The sequence below is a fragment of the Ranitomeya imitator genome, chromosome 3, assembly GCF_032444005.1.
Source record: "Ranitomeya imitator isolate aRanImi1 chromosome 3, aRanImi1.pri, whole genome shotgun sequence".
NCBI classification, from domain to species: domain Eukaryota; kingdom Metazoa; phylum Chordata; class Amphibia; order Anura; family Dendrobatidae; genus Ranitomeya; species Ranitomeya imitator.
In genome coordinates this window covers 703055938-703070515 of record NC_091284.1, presented here as the reverse complement: position 1 = coordinate 703070515, position 14578 = coordinate 703055938, and the positions used below count along the sequence as shown (strand labels likewise).

At 40.8% G+C, this 14578-nt stretch overlaps 1 protein-coding gene across 1 annotated transcript; it reads left to right on the top strand.

Annotated features, from left to right (window-relative positions):
• Window positions 1-6451: 6451 nt before the first annotated feature.
• Window positions 6452-14319, top strand: CYP27B1 (cytochrome P450 family 27 subfamily B member 1). The gene is made up of 9 exons (XM_069760239.1): window positions 6452-6652; window positions 9810-10000; window positions 10552-10748; window positions 10861-11061; window positions 12043-12206; window positions 12423-12589; window positions 13130-13211; window positions 13314-13511; window positions 14058-14319. The coding sequence occupies exons 1-9, from the start codon at window positions 6452-6454 to the stop codon at window positions 14169-14171; spliced, it is 1515 nt and encodes a 504-aa protein (XP_069616340.1). The 3' UTR covers window positions 14172-14319.
• Window positions 14320-14578: the final 259 nt, after the last annotated feature.

Here is a 14578-nt window from a genome sequence, read left to right as displayed (position 1 = left end):
TTCACAATCACATAGTTTTATTCATTTACTTTTTCGTTTCTCTTCAGAGAAGAGGAATAGTCGATTTGTCAGGTGAGACATGTGGTCATTTGCAAAACATTGCAACTGGGGGCAATTCCCTCCTTTTCTTTTATAAATTGAAACAATTGCTTACAACATAATGCACATCAAACTATGGGATCTAAAAGGGAGTCCAAACGTTTATCTCTTGGACTCCTTTTCCATTATTGAACTAAATGGAATTGTCAGGGGGCATCTCTGAATCCTTGACTAAATACGCAGTGTAAAGCACATCTGTAGCCCCATCATCCGACGACCTGTTTGCAGCCCGTTATATGACTTGATTAGCATCCACAACAAATGATACACTGAGAATACTATATACAGTGGGGAAAAAAGTATTTACTCAGCCACCAGTTCTCCCGCTTAAAAAAAATGAGAGAGGCCTGGAATTGACTCACAACTATGAGAGACAAAATGAGAAAACAAATCCAGAAAATCACCTTGTCTGATTTGGCAAGATTTATTTAGCATATTATGGTGGAAAATAAGTATTTGGTCACCTAAAAACATGTAAGATTTCTGGCTCTCACAGACCTGTAACATCTTCTTTAAAATGCTCTTCTGTCCTCCACTCATTACCTGTAGTAATGGCAACTGTTTGAACTTGTTAACAGTTTAAAAGACACGTGTCCACAACCTCAAACAGTCACACTCCAAACTCAATTAAGGTGAAGACCAAAGAGCTGTCGAAGGACACCAGAAACAAAATTGTAGCCCTGCACCAGGCTGGGAAGACTGAATCTGCAAAAGGCAAGCAGCTTGGTGTGATGAAATCAACTGTGGGAGCAATAATTAGAAAATGGAAGACAGACAAGACCACTGATAATCTCCCTCGATCTGGGGCTCCATGCAAGATCTCACCCCGTGGGGTCAAAATGATCACAAGAATGGTGAGCAAAAATCCCAAAACCACACGGGGGGACCTAGTAAATGACCTGCATAGAGCTGGGACCACCGTCACAAAGGCTACCATCAGTAGCACACTACGCCGCCAGAGACTCAGATCCTGCAGTGCCAGACGTGTTCCCCTGTTTAAGCCAGTACATGTCCTGGCCCGTCTGAAGTTTGATAGAGAGCATTAGGATTATCCAGAAGAGTATTGGGAGAATGTCATATGGTCTGATGAAACCAAAGTAGAACTGTTTGGTAGAAACAAAACTTGTTGTGTTTGGAGGAGACAGAATGCTGAGTTGCATCCAAAGAACACCATACCTACTGTGAAGCATGGGGGTGGCAACATCATGCTTTGGGGCTGTTTATCTGCAAAGGGACCAGGACGACTGATCTGTGTACATGAAAGAATGAATGGGGCCCTGTATCGTGAGATTTTGAGTGCAAGCCTCCTTCCAACAGCAAGGGTATTGAAGATGAAACATAGATGGGTCTTTCAGCATGATAATGATCCCAAGCACACTGCCAGTGAAGCATATGAAGGTCATGGTGTGGCCTAGCCAGTCTCCAGGTCTCAACCCCATAGAAAATCTTTGGAGGGAGTTGAAAGTCCATGTTGCCCAGCGACAGGCCCAAAACATCACTGCTCTAGAGGAGATCTGCATGGAGGAGTAGGCCAACATACCACCAACAGTGCGTGCCAACCTTGTGAAGACTTACAGAAAAAGTTTGACCACTGTCATTGCCAGCAAAGGACATATAACAAAATATTGAGATGAACTTTTGTTAATGACCAAATACTTATTTTCCACCATAATTTTCAAAATAAATCTTGCCATATCAGACAAGGTGATTTTCTGGATTTGTTTTCTCATTTTGACCTCATAGTTGTGGTCTACCTATGATGTCAATTACAGGCCTCTCTCATCTTTTTAAGTGGGAAAACTTGCACAATAGGTGGCTGACTAAATACTTTTTCCCCCACTGTACATCATATTGCATACACTGAGACTGCTGTATGTACATCACATAGGATACACTGAGACTATTGTATACATTACATTGAATACACTGAGACTAATGTATATACTGTACATCCCATAGGGTAAACTGAGACTGCTATATATACATTACATAGGATACATTGAGAATGCTGCATACATTATATAAGGTACACCGGTACTGCCAAATGTATAATTTAGAATACATCGAGACTACTGTTTATACATCATATAGGGTACTCTGAGACTGCTGTATATACTTCACATAGGAGACACTGGGACTGCTGGATATACACCCACCTAGACCCTGGAGACGAGGAAAGATTATAGGCTGCAGCCACACAGATGGGATGGCAGGATCTGGACAGGATTGCAAGCACTCCAACCTGATCCTGTTTTGCCTCAGTAGCATTCCGTACTGAACGTTGCATTTGCAAAAATGAAAAGGCATGCGGCTATAAAAACTGTGACTGCGGCCCACTATATGTTTAAGCACTGTGGCTCACTGGGAATCTGTGTTGGGCTGTATTCATAGCCCTCCTGTGTTGCATGCTGGCAACGGGTTGAACACTCCTGGTATAGAGGTTGTATGGAAGGATCATATGGCCATGAGAATGACTCTGTAAGGCTGGATTCACACTTGGGTTTGGCTGGTCTGCGTATGGCTGCGTACATCCTCCCTTAAGCTCCGCCTACTTCTGCATGCATCCTGCGTCGTCCGGCGTACCTAGAGTGATCACAAGCTGCAGACGAGTCGTATAACGCTGGAGGAAAGAGGCAGAGAGAGATGGGGACAGCTGCAGAGACTAACTGCGCAGGCGCCAGATTCCCAGCCCCGCAGTTTGAATAAATCATAACACACTGCAGGGCGGGATCGCGGGCCTCCGCTACACGCAGGCGTGATATTCAGTACATCAACTGATGTGAGTTCCAGGGCAGCGCACATGGCGAAAACATAAGAGCCACCTTCACAGAATGCAGCCTTAGTGCACAGAAGGTGGCTCTGTTACCTTAATAGGCCCTGGGCGGGTGACAGGTTCCCTTTAAGGGAGAATGTACGCAGCCATACGGTGACCAGCCAAACACAAGTGTGAAACCAGCCTAAGCTGGCAATAAGTTGGCCATCCTGCAACAACAGGAATGCTTCTCGTCTGTGGAATATAGATCTCGGTATAACAAATAGTGTTTGTGCACATGTATTATCGCTCATAATCACTGATTAAAAGCTTGCTGTAATGTTCAATCAGCACAAGCCACTACTAAGAGCAGTTCTCAGTCATGATGGTCTTTTCCAACTGTATACTTAAAGATTATCACTGCATGCAATGGCACTTATATTAAGAAAGCAATGATTGTTAGTAGTTCTGATCTCCACCATTACGCTCCCTGCTTGATAAACAGTGCGCTGGAGTAAGATGTGCCAAATTCATTAAGAGGCATATGCCTAAGATTGAATTTGTTATATCTTTCAGCTGCTATGCATAACTGCAAGAAATGTATGCCAGTCATGGACCGGAGTACATTTCTGTTGTAATTCACGCCACTTTTGTGGTCTACATCATAATGAATTTGCTGGACTGCATTGCAAAGCCTCCTCACTGTGAAGTCACATACACTTTCCAAAAGTTGGCAGAGGTGGCAGAGACTGGTGTAAAGATTACAGACAATTGCAATTTTTACACCAACTTTTGTGACATTTCAAGCAGTTTTACACCAAAATTCATGAGTTTGGTGGGCCTTGGCTTGTCCATTACTGGTAGGTTTATGAACTGCAGGCCTGTTCATCAGGGAGTGTCGACTGTGGGCCGGATTCAAAGTGAGTGTTAAGGAGCCTGTGGAGAAGCTGCATAGTGGATCATCATTTTGGCAAGCCAGATACAAGATTATTGATGCTTTAGGGTAGTGGTCTATCCCACTTCTGTGAAAAAAACTCAAATGAATTTTCACATATCTGTGGTTTGGAGAGCTCCTCATTCTGTCTGGTATTGTAATGGGGTAGCACTATCAGGCATTGTCTCCTCCATTTATAGTGTCTTCTCACACATTCCCCCTTGCTCCTCTCCATATTGTCTCCTCACACATCTTCACCTCTGCCCTATACTGTAGGCTCCTCACACTTCCCTCTTCATCAATATCAGCAGTATGATCAGCTAACATGGTCACCATGCCACTCTGACATGGAAGTACTAGTGGTTGGTAAGTGCTTTAATTATACTCGCGCCTGAAAGACGTAAGTACAATTGAATTCCGGTAGCCCGAAGTTTACACCTCCTCTGAGCTGAGTGTCAATTTGACAACCAGATGGGGAATAAGCAAATTCCAGCACTGGGTGGCGGCAAAATGCCACTCTCTGGGAGGCACCCTGCGCCCCCTTGCCCATTGTACAATTGTCTCATCTGCCTCTTCCTAGATACATCATTGATCTCTACATTGCTGGACTTGAGCATGTTATTCAAGCATGGCGAAGATACTCTGTGAGCATTTTTCTGTTTGGGCAACATTTCATGTGTGCATATAACTAACTATGATCTTTTCTCTCAGCAATTTTCATGTGGGCTTTTGTCCTGTGAGTTTTTCCGGCCACGGACTATTCTATGTAGGTTGTCAGTGAAGCAGTGTGGGCTGTCAGCATTGCAAAGCCCTTTATTCTTGGGAAATTGAGTTTAAAAGTCTTCTATCCTAGAAAATCTACTGCTAAGACCGTAGCCGGAGAATGGCTATCCTGAGGGCCGTATAGTAGCCTAGAAAGTTTAGTCCTGCTGTGTACTGGACCGAGTAGGAGGGTTTGATCATGGAAAGATTCCTGGGGCTGGATGAAGAAGTGACCCTTTTCCTGAGGCAAGTAAGTTACACGGTGAGTTGTTATTGCCCCTGTGTGCAGACTCCTGAGAGCTGTGGTGAGAACTCTGCTCTGAGGACTGTGGAAAGTCAACGTTGGCCTGCCCTAAATTAACACTAACTAGTTTATAAGTTCAGGTTGTGTTATAAGTCATTGCAGAATTCTTCATCGCCCAGGAGCGAGTAGCAACTGACGAGGGTAATACTGCCACCTAGTGAGTATTACTGCCGTCATGCCTCTGACATCTTATGCACAAGTGTGGACTGGAGCATGAAGGCCCTGATTCATCAAGACTGGCGTTTCATACCTCAGCCTTAATGAGGGTCGTACAGGAATAAGACATGTGAAATTCATAAAGATGTGTTCTCTACTTAATGAATTTGGCACTTCTTATCAGTGGCATGCACCGCTATACGCCTCACCAGAAATGCTATTACAGTGGGAGTAACATTTCCATCTTAAGGAATGCTGCGACTCTTGAGAAATTTGATGGAAAGGTGTAGCCACATCCTCTACCACCCCAGCTCCTTCTATTTCACCATAGAGCTGGTGTGAAAATGGCAAAAGTTGCAGAATTTTAAAAGCCCTTAAACACTTGGAATCAGCTGCAGAATTGATTCAGGGCAGACACTGATCCTAGTCTGTCTGAGGCAGTAACTCCTATGTAATGGGTTAGGATGGACAAATCTGCAATTCTCTCCTATCGGAAAAGATACTGTAGATGTGAATACAATTTGGTTGATAATAATCTTCGCATTGACTATGACCATTTCACATTTCCTAATACTCCTGAGAAGTTCTAACCATGAACAGAAGGATTTCTTCCCATTCCCAAGGTGTTATTATTGTATTAGTAGCAATCCGAATGGGATCATAGCAGAATCTACTCTGATGGTTTGTACGACCAGTGTGACGGTGACCACCATTGTTCCGAAATCAGTAGCCACAGGTGGCTCTCGGGCTCCAGCACGTAGACCACAGCTCCAGATAATATAGTTTGTGTCTCCATAGAGGACATTACTACAACTAATTACTAGGCTCCAAACCATGTCACATTTATCACTAGAATGAAAGCCATATCATTTATATCTTTACGATCCTGAATGAAGCACTCTGATTGGCCGGAACTTAGAGTCTTTACTATATATATTGTTAAATGTTTATAAGTAATATATAACAATATGTTGGAAGATCGGAACACATTTCATTCTCCAAAATAGACATAGATACATGATGTCCCCAGTACATGTTATCATCATTGATTACAGCAAGAGTCAACTCGTAATTTTCTATTACTTTTCAGACTGTTAAGTTCCATTAATGGTTAATGCAGATCCCACTAGTGGCCCTCTATGCACACTATGGTCTACAAGCAGTCACAAGCCGCACACGTGGAGGGCATGCGGTGGGCATTAACCCCTCCTTCTGTTTAACCTGTCCCTCTCCATTAATAACTTACTAGGAATAGTATTTCTCATGTAGGATGATGTAACTTCTGAAAAGGAGGGGGATGATAATGAGGAGAAGGGGTGTGCACTCTCTAAACATTTCCAGCCTATTTTACAGCAGGATTATGGTTTCTGTTTAAGTATAAATAGGAGAGTTGGCATAGCAGAAAGATGCCGCACACACAGGTACCATCCTCTCACTGCCCAGGATGGCACAGTCACTCAAGCTGGTCAATAGGACTTCGCTATTCAGGAACTTCACTGAGCTATTGGCTGAGTCTATGTTTAAAAATCCAGAGAAAGTCATCAAAAGACACAAGTCCCTGGCAGATGTCCCCGGACCCTCCGCTGCCAGCTTCTTAACTGACATATTCTTCAAGAGGGGGCTATCTCGGCTGCATGAGCTACAGGTAAGGTGTTTTCATATACACTGTACGTAGACTGTATAGATTGATGTTCATCATGCAGACTGTTTATTGGGGGGCGTTCAGACCACTAGTAATCAAATGTGTACCAGGGGACAAAACTAATGCTGACCTCTATATATTCTTGGATAAGAATCTAATGCCACAGGTATTATTGTGATTTCAGCCCTGTAGTGTAATGAATATATACATACAAATATATTCATTACAGTACATTGCTGAAATCACAATAAAACATTTGGCATTAGACTCTTATCTTACAATATATAGATGTCAGCATTAGTTTTGTCCCCTGATATATTTAAAGAAATGGTCCCAAAGTAACATGTTAGGAATTAAGTGTCTGATCGTTGGAGGTCCAACTGCTGGGACCTGTTGTAATCCTGAGATCAGGACTCTGGAACCCCAAGAATGGGACTTTGTAGCCCTGTTTTTATTGGAGCAGAGGTGCACACACTGCACATCCGCTCCATTCATTGTCTATGGTACTGTTGTTTCCAGCAGTCCTATAGCCAATGAATTGGGATCAGGTGGAACATGTACACTTCTGCTCCATTCAAGACGATGCTGCTGATCCCTTTTCTTAAGTTCAAGAGTCCCGATCACAGGATCGATGAGGGTCCCAATGGTGAGACCCCAGTAATCAGTAAGCTAATCCCTATGCTATGGATAGGGGATAACTTGCAATTTTGAGTATAGTCCCTTAATCATTATTACACATTAGTTATATATTTTTGCAATATCGCTTGTTCTCTCAGTTGATCACGTATTTCAGTTCTATCTATGCAATTGATGTCAATTTGATGCCCGCTGCTGCCAATGTTCACATGGCTCTTGTTGGCATCTCTTGATAGAATATATTCTCGAAAATTCTGTGGGTCATATATCCTACATTGATTGCACAGTACAGGGTTATACTTATACTATGATGTGTACGGCAGATTTAGTGCTATACCATGGGCTATACTGAGGTTGTAGCACTACAACAAGCTGTGCGTTATCCTTATCTCATCATACTTCCTATGTATTGTGATTCAGTAGGAACGTGGTGGGTGAATCATTGGCTCAGTGACCAAGATGTTCCTAATTCCCCAGATGTATTAGGTGAACGAGGTGTAGTTAGTTGTATGAAGGTTCGACATCTCTGAGCACATTACTCACTAGTGTAATAACTGTGACCTAGAGCTAAGACGAGGCAGGATCTACAGTGTGTCCTACTCAGTCTTGAGTCATCTCCTGTTTCCTTTTTACATAATCATGAGAATAATATTTGTAATATTTGTAAACTGGGCTCATTGAGGGTTTCGTGGTGTGATGTGGCAATAGCTTTCAGCACCCTTGTGAGTGGACAAGGCTTCCCATGGCATAATACAGCGCCTAGCTGTGTCACTATAGGCTTCCCGGCATGTGTTGTACAGATTTCTGACAACCGGTAACCATAGAGTGAGCATTCACACCACTTAATAGTGGTGCCCTCTTAGTTTGCATTTTTCTGTGTAGAATATATTCATCCCCTACATTTTACACATTATATTAGTGTACACAAAATTTGGAAGCTGTGACAACTTATTATTTTCCTTATATATAGACCAGAGCCGCATTCATAATTCTGCTAGTTATTCGATTTAGTAGACAAGCTTATCAACAGACTTAGATGAGCTCATATAATGGAGTGTGGAATCCAGTTTTTTATCTACAATATACTTCATTTCTGGTGCAAAGATGACTCCTTCTGTAATGGAAGATACCACAGTATGGTTCACAAATAGATTGAGCCAGCAAGAAATGTATTTCTTCGATAAATCTTGCAGAATTGTGAATTCAGCTCTGGAGTTGAATACAAATTACAGGAGAACTCTGGTCGGAACGATATAAGGCAGTCCTGTCAGGACCTGAACTCGGCCTCATTTGTAGACTTGTGGTTGTGGTCATAGATAGACATATTGATTACATTTAAGTGAGCTTGAAAGGCTGTAGCCAATAGTAGATGGAGGTATCAGTACCTACTTTAGTTACATAAAAAATATACTGTAATTTTTCTGTTCAGTCTCTACTTAGCCCGAATTGGAAGGATTGGGGAAATAGTAACCATCACTCAACTGAGCAGCAGGGTTTTTGGTTTTTTTTAGTATTAATATTAAACTACTAATATTATATTATGATTATGCAGTAATCAGACATGGACTTTATGATTAAAACCAAAGCACTGAGGCTCAGTGGTCCTCAGCTTGGTCCTGCTACTCTGTTGTTGGGTCGCATCCAACCTGAGTCATGGAGTTGTCATGTCCTCCGGCTTTTGTGGGTTTCCCCCAAGTATTCCAGGTCACCATTCTTACATGAGTTGCATTTGGATATTTTCCTACTAAACACCACAAACATATTTGGGATAAGAAGACTACTATATAATATTTTATATGAATACCTAATTGGGATTACTGCTATCAGTGGCTAATTACAACCTTTAATGGGTATACTCCTCTTATGAGGGAACCTTCCTTCCATCCCTTACTCTTGTATCAATTGGAACTATCATTTCTAATATACAATATATTTAGCCAGATTATTATTCCAATAGAAACATATAAGATTTATTGGCCAATCTCTGGGCCACTGTATATTTATATAGTTAGTGGTTCAATGCTGGTGTTGTCATTGAGCCTTGTTTGTAATTATTGAGGTTGTATTAGGATCCCCTCAATCATTTTGTCAGGACATTATAGAGCCTATTAGGGCAAACCATAGTTGAGTGGGGGGCACTAGTTACATTACCAGGGTGCCAACCTCCGCCTCTAGGCATGGGTGAGATTAGGTTAACTGTAGGGTTATGTTCCCCCACCCCCCTTCTTTCTTACTCATTTTACAGACCACATCCTGACACAATTATTCTTGAGGACCAATAATTGGGCCAAGTGTGTTGTTTGTTTTCTGTGAAACAGCATAATTTCAGAAAATTGTAATTATTAACCAATAAAAAGTACATTTTTATAAATAGTGTAATTTCTGTGATTCAAACACTTAAAATGTTAAAAATTTTCATCTATACCCAATATATACAGCTTTGGATCTGTGATTGAGAATTCTATGAATTTATGGCTTTATAACACACCGTAACTGCATCTTATTTCTTTCTGTGTTCCATCAGCTGCAGGGAAAAGCCAAGTATGGGCCAGTATGGAAGGCAAGCTTTGGTCCCATCCTGACTGTGCATGTAGCTGACCCGTCGTTAATTGAACAAGTTTTACGACAAGAAGGAAAACACCCTATTCGTTCAGATCTGTCATCGTGGAAAGACTACAGACAGTGCAGGGGACATTCATATGGACTACTCACAGCGTAAGTATCCGGAATAATTCCCTGAATTATGCCAAGAGGTAGTGGGATATGTAGTTTCTAAATTTTGGGCTTAACTGTTAGCTATTAATTAGGAGATAATTAAAGTGTCAAAAAATGTAAATCTGCTTTGTGTAATTTTTAATTAACTTTGGTACTTTAAAAGGGATTTATCCTTTCGCCAATCAATTTCTGCTGTACGGATCTCTTGATAATAAGCTAATCACAAAGGGTCTTTTTCCTATGACCCCCCGCAATCAACTGTATATTTGAGGGAACCCAGCATCTAGTGAATAATTTCACTGCAGCGCCCCCACAGGATAAACAAAGCATTACAGGATGCATTACAGAGCTGTTTGCAGACTCTCTTTACATTGGCTAATAAATGAGCCCTGAATGAAGAACCACCATGTATTAAATTGAGGGTGTTTTAAAATATATTGATGATGTGATTATAGAAAACCATTAACCATACACTTTATCTGTATATACTCAAGTCTTGTCTTGTCGTACATGGTGTATTTTATTACATTTTATTTATATCACCCTTACAGTGAGGGCGAGGAATGGCAGCAGTTTCGTAGCATTTTGGGGAAGCACATGTTGAAGCCTAAAGAGGTGGAAGCTTACAGCGATGTTCTGAATGATGTAGTTGGAGACTTGATAAAGAAACTTAAACACCAGAGAAGTCAAAATTCCCAATATGTTGTCAAAGACATCTCTAGTGAATTCTACAGGTTTGGATTAGAAGGTAAAATTTAGAGCTTACTGATTAATGTCAAGATCAACACATCTGACTGTACATGTTACCGACCAAATACAATTCGGCCCAGCCTTCAATTATGATGTTCACCTCTTTCCAGGTATCTCTTCTGTCCTTTTTGAATCTCGAATTGGCTGTTTGGAGACCACAGTCCCTAAAGAAACAGAGAAGTTCATACAATCCATTAACACTATGTTTGTGATGACCCTTCTAACTATGGCTATGCCCAAATTTTTGCACAAAATTTTCCGCAAGCCCTGGCAGAAATTCTGTGAATCCTGGGATTACATGTTTGCTTTTGGTAAGGATTGCTTTCCATCATACATGCTTAATAATGTGCAGAAGTTGTAGCAAAGGTTAACATGACCCATAAAACATAATCTTTATCTCACGTAAAAGGATTAAGGAAAAATAGTGCAAGTTATTGACCAATGTCAAGTTAGGTGTATACACTTTTTTGTGATGTAATATCTCAGTGTTGTGTTGTACAAGTCACGATGACCTTTGTTAGATCTGTAACTGATAAATCAATTTCAACATTAGCTATTCTGTGAGTAAAATGAATATACAACATATAGAAAAGTGAGAAATGTAATTTACACATTGGACCAAAGTTGGCCAAATCTTTCATTTTTTGGTGGGACCAGCCAATGATCTAATAAGTATGGGGCCTCCTGACTTTCTGTCAGAGTAAGAACAATTATTGAAATAGGAGGAGTGCACATTAACCTAGGAGTCAGATATGATGTATGACCACATGTAGCCACTGAGTGGACATCCTGAGTGTGTCTTCTCACCTGCAAGGTCAAAGCAAGTTCCTAATTTTGATCCTGAAGGCCACAAACCACTCTACATCAGACACTTTATACTTTCCTACGTTCTTTGACCTTTCATGGTGAAACAGCAAACTGAGTACGATGCTACTTGGACTATACTAAGATAACCAGACGTAGTTGTGTATTATTATACTGCACTGGCGGACACAGACAGGAGAGGGTCGCTGTGCAAGAACAGTATATGGGCCCTTTACAGTTAAATAGTTTATTATAATGCAAAATTACACCTGCTTTGTAGGTGGTATTGAGCCCCTGTGCACCTTCACAGGTTTCACCAATGATATGTCAGCCCTGTTGCACTGCATTACATCTAGTCCATTTTTAAAATGATAACCCCTCATATATTAATTTACAGAATGTCTTCCAATAATATCATCATATATTATCTCAGGATGTTATTCTGGATGCAAAGGTAATTTATCGGTCCTGTCTATTTCATTTTGCAGCTAAAGGTCATATTGACCGGAGAATGGCGGATGTATCTGAGAAAGTGTCCCGAGGGGAGAAAGTAGAAGGAAAGTACCTGACATATTATTTGGCTCAGGAGAAAATCCCCATGAAATCAGTATACGGCAATGTGACGGAGCTGCTTCTGGCAGGAGTAGATACGGTAAGCTGGCATGATAACCGGAATATTAGGTTTGTTGAATAGCAAATAAAAATTAGAATACGACTGATGGGTGATGAGACTGCAGGTGAAGCATATATGGACAGTGGTTAGCTACTAGAGTATATATTTAGTTCTATAATGACTGTTATAACATATAAATAATTAACATTGTATACATTACATTGTGACTTAAGTTTATTTTTTGGCTGTTGGCAGATATCCAGTACTCTTTCCTGGAGTCTCTATGAATTAGCTCGACATCCAAAAATACAAGCCTCTCTGCACCAAGAGATACAGGATGTCCTTCAAGGCCGGGCTATTGCCACAGCAGCTGATGTCGCCAGGATGCCGCTAATGAAAGCCGTTGTGAAGGAGGTGCTAAGGTAAAGTTACACACCAGTATATATTTTGTATGTGCTGTCCTAGGCTGTTCTATGTACTGGTTTTGTCCATTGTTTTACCCCTTAGGGTACATTCCCACATTCAGGATCTGCTGCGCTTTGGACGCTGCAGAATGTCTGCACCATTTCCGCACCTACAGTATTATGCAAATTAGCAGACACACATTTACTTTTTTTATACAAGGGGATTTTCCTCATTAATGCAGGTCTATGGAGAAAATCCGCATGCATACCCTCAAGAGAAAATGACATGCTGCAGATCTGAAAATGCACTGCATGACAGTGTCCGCCGGTGATCCGCAGGTGCACATAGACGCACAGTATACATGGGATTTCTAGATATCCCTTCCACTATGCTGTAACATCTGGCCGCTGCGTTTTTGAGCCTGCATAAATAAACAGTGTTAAAACCGCAGCAAATCCTGAACGTGGGAACGTACCTTTAATGAAACATTCTTGAAAATATTAAGCAGAAAAAAATGACTTTGGGGTTAATATAAGTTATCTTCAAATCTCTTCTAGGCTTTATCCAGTAATTCCTGGCAATGCCCGGGTTATATCAGACAGAGACATCCTAGTAGGAGAGTACATCATACCAAAGAAGGTGAGTTCATACATGTAGCCTCCTCTTTACTATGCTTCTTCTACGTACACAAATTAGGGTTTTACTCTAATCAAGACATTAACAAAAATATGTTTCTTTTAGACGCTGATTACACTTTGCCACTATGCCACATCGAGAGATGAGAAGTACTTCTCCAACCCTAATGAGTTCCATCCTGAGCGCTGGCTAAAGAAAGATGAGTCCCATCACCCATACGCATCTATTCCATTTGGTTTTGGCAAAAGAAGCTGCATTGGGAGGCGCATCGCTGAGCTAGAGGTGTACCTTGCTCTTTCAAGGGTAGGTAGAAATACTGTAATGTTCTAATTTTGAAATCACTTGTACAGTGTGAGTTGATCTACTTAATATTAATCAGAATAAGGAGCTTCATCAGTGTCTTGAAGTGATATGAATCCTATGGGCTTCTCATAGGGACTATCTGTTTTCATGATGGAGACATATTACGGAATAAGTCCATCTTAAAAACAGTCCCTATGAGAAGCCCATTATAATATCAATGATACTGGTATCATGGCTGGGTTATATTAAGCCTCCACTACAGATCTTTATGGTTGACCTTTGTAGTTACGAAGGCTTACCATAGCAAGTGTAAATGTTGAATTGAGCCAGATCTAGAACACAAAAAACGGCGAACTTTAATCACCATTACAGAATGTGAGGTAGAATGGATAAAAGTTCTCCATTGATTGGTGTGAGCCCCAGAGGTCAGATCTCCATCGATCTGCCAATTATAGTGTGGATAGGTGATGATAGCTTTTCACAAGACAACCCCCTTAATTAATTCATTAATTTATCTTAGTTTAATGTTCTCATACTCTTTTCCAGATTCTTACCCACTTTGAAGTGAAACCTGAACATCCAGAATGTTTGGTGAAACCCATGACCAGAACACTCCTAGTTCCAGACAAAGAAATTAACTTACAATTTCTGGAGAGATAATTTCATGTTTCCTAAAATCAACCTTGTGAAAAGTTCTCAAGAACGTTCGAAGTTGTCCAAGTTTAATGGTCATCAGAGTTTCAAGAGTGGAAAGTCCAGCATGAATAGTGTAACAGAAATACATATGGACGTTTTGTTAGTGGCCATGACAGAGCAATGACCTTATTGATGTGAGAGCGGCTTATGATATCTTGGCTCGCTTATCATCGACTGTTAATATAAAACATTCCATGCTGCCTGTAATTCAACTGTAAATCAGATTTTATAGAAAATGCCTTGTACATACTTAACATTAACGTTTATTATATATTTATTTATCTTTTTATAGATATTAACATCATGTCAGCATGTTAAGCTCAGTTCTATGTGTTTTGTACATATTTCTGACAAATATACAATAATTTCTG

Coding starts and splice junctions, on each gene's coding strand:
- CYP27B1 (XM_069760239.1), top strand. CDS start 6,452: ATGGCACAGTCACTCAAGCTGGTCAATAGGACTTCGCTATTCAGGAAC. Junction 12,207..12,422: donor TTCTGGCAGGAGTAGATACG/GTAAGCTGGCAT, acceptor GGCTGTTGGCAG/ATATCCAGTACTCTTTCCTG. Junction 13,512..14,057: donor TGTACCTTGCTCTTTCAAGG/GTAGGTAGAAAT, acceptor ACTCTTTTCCAG/ATTCTTACCCACTTTGAAGT.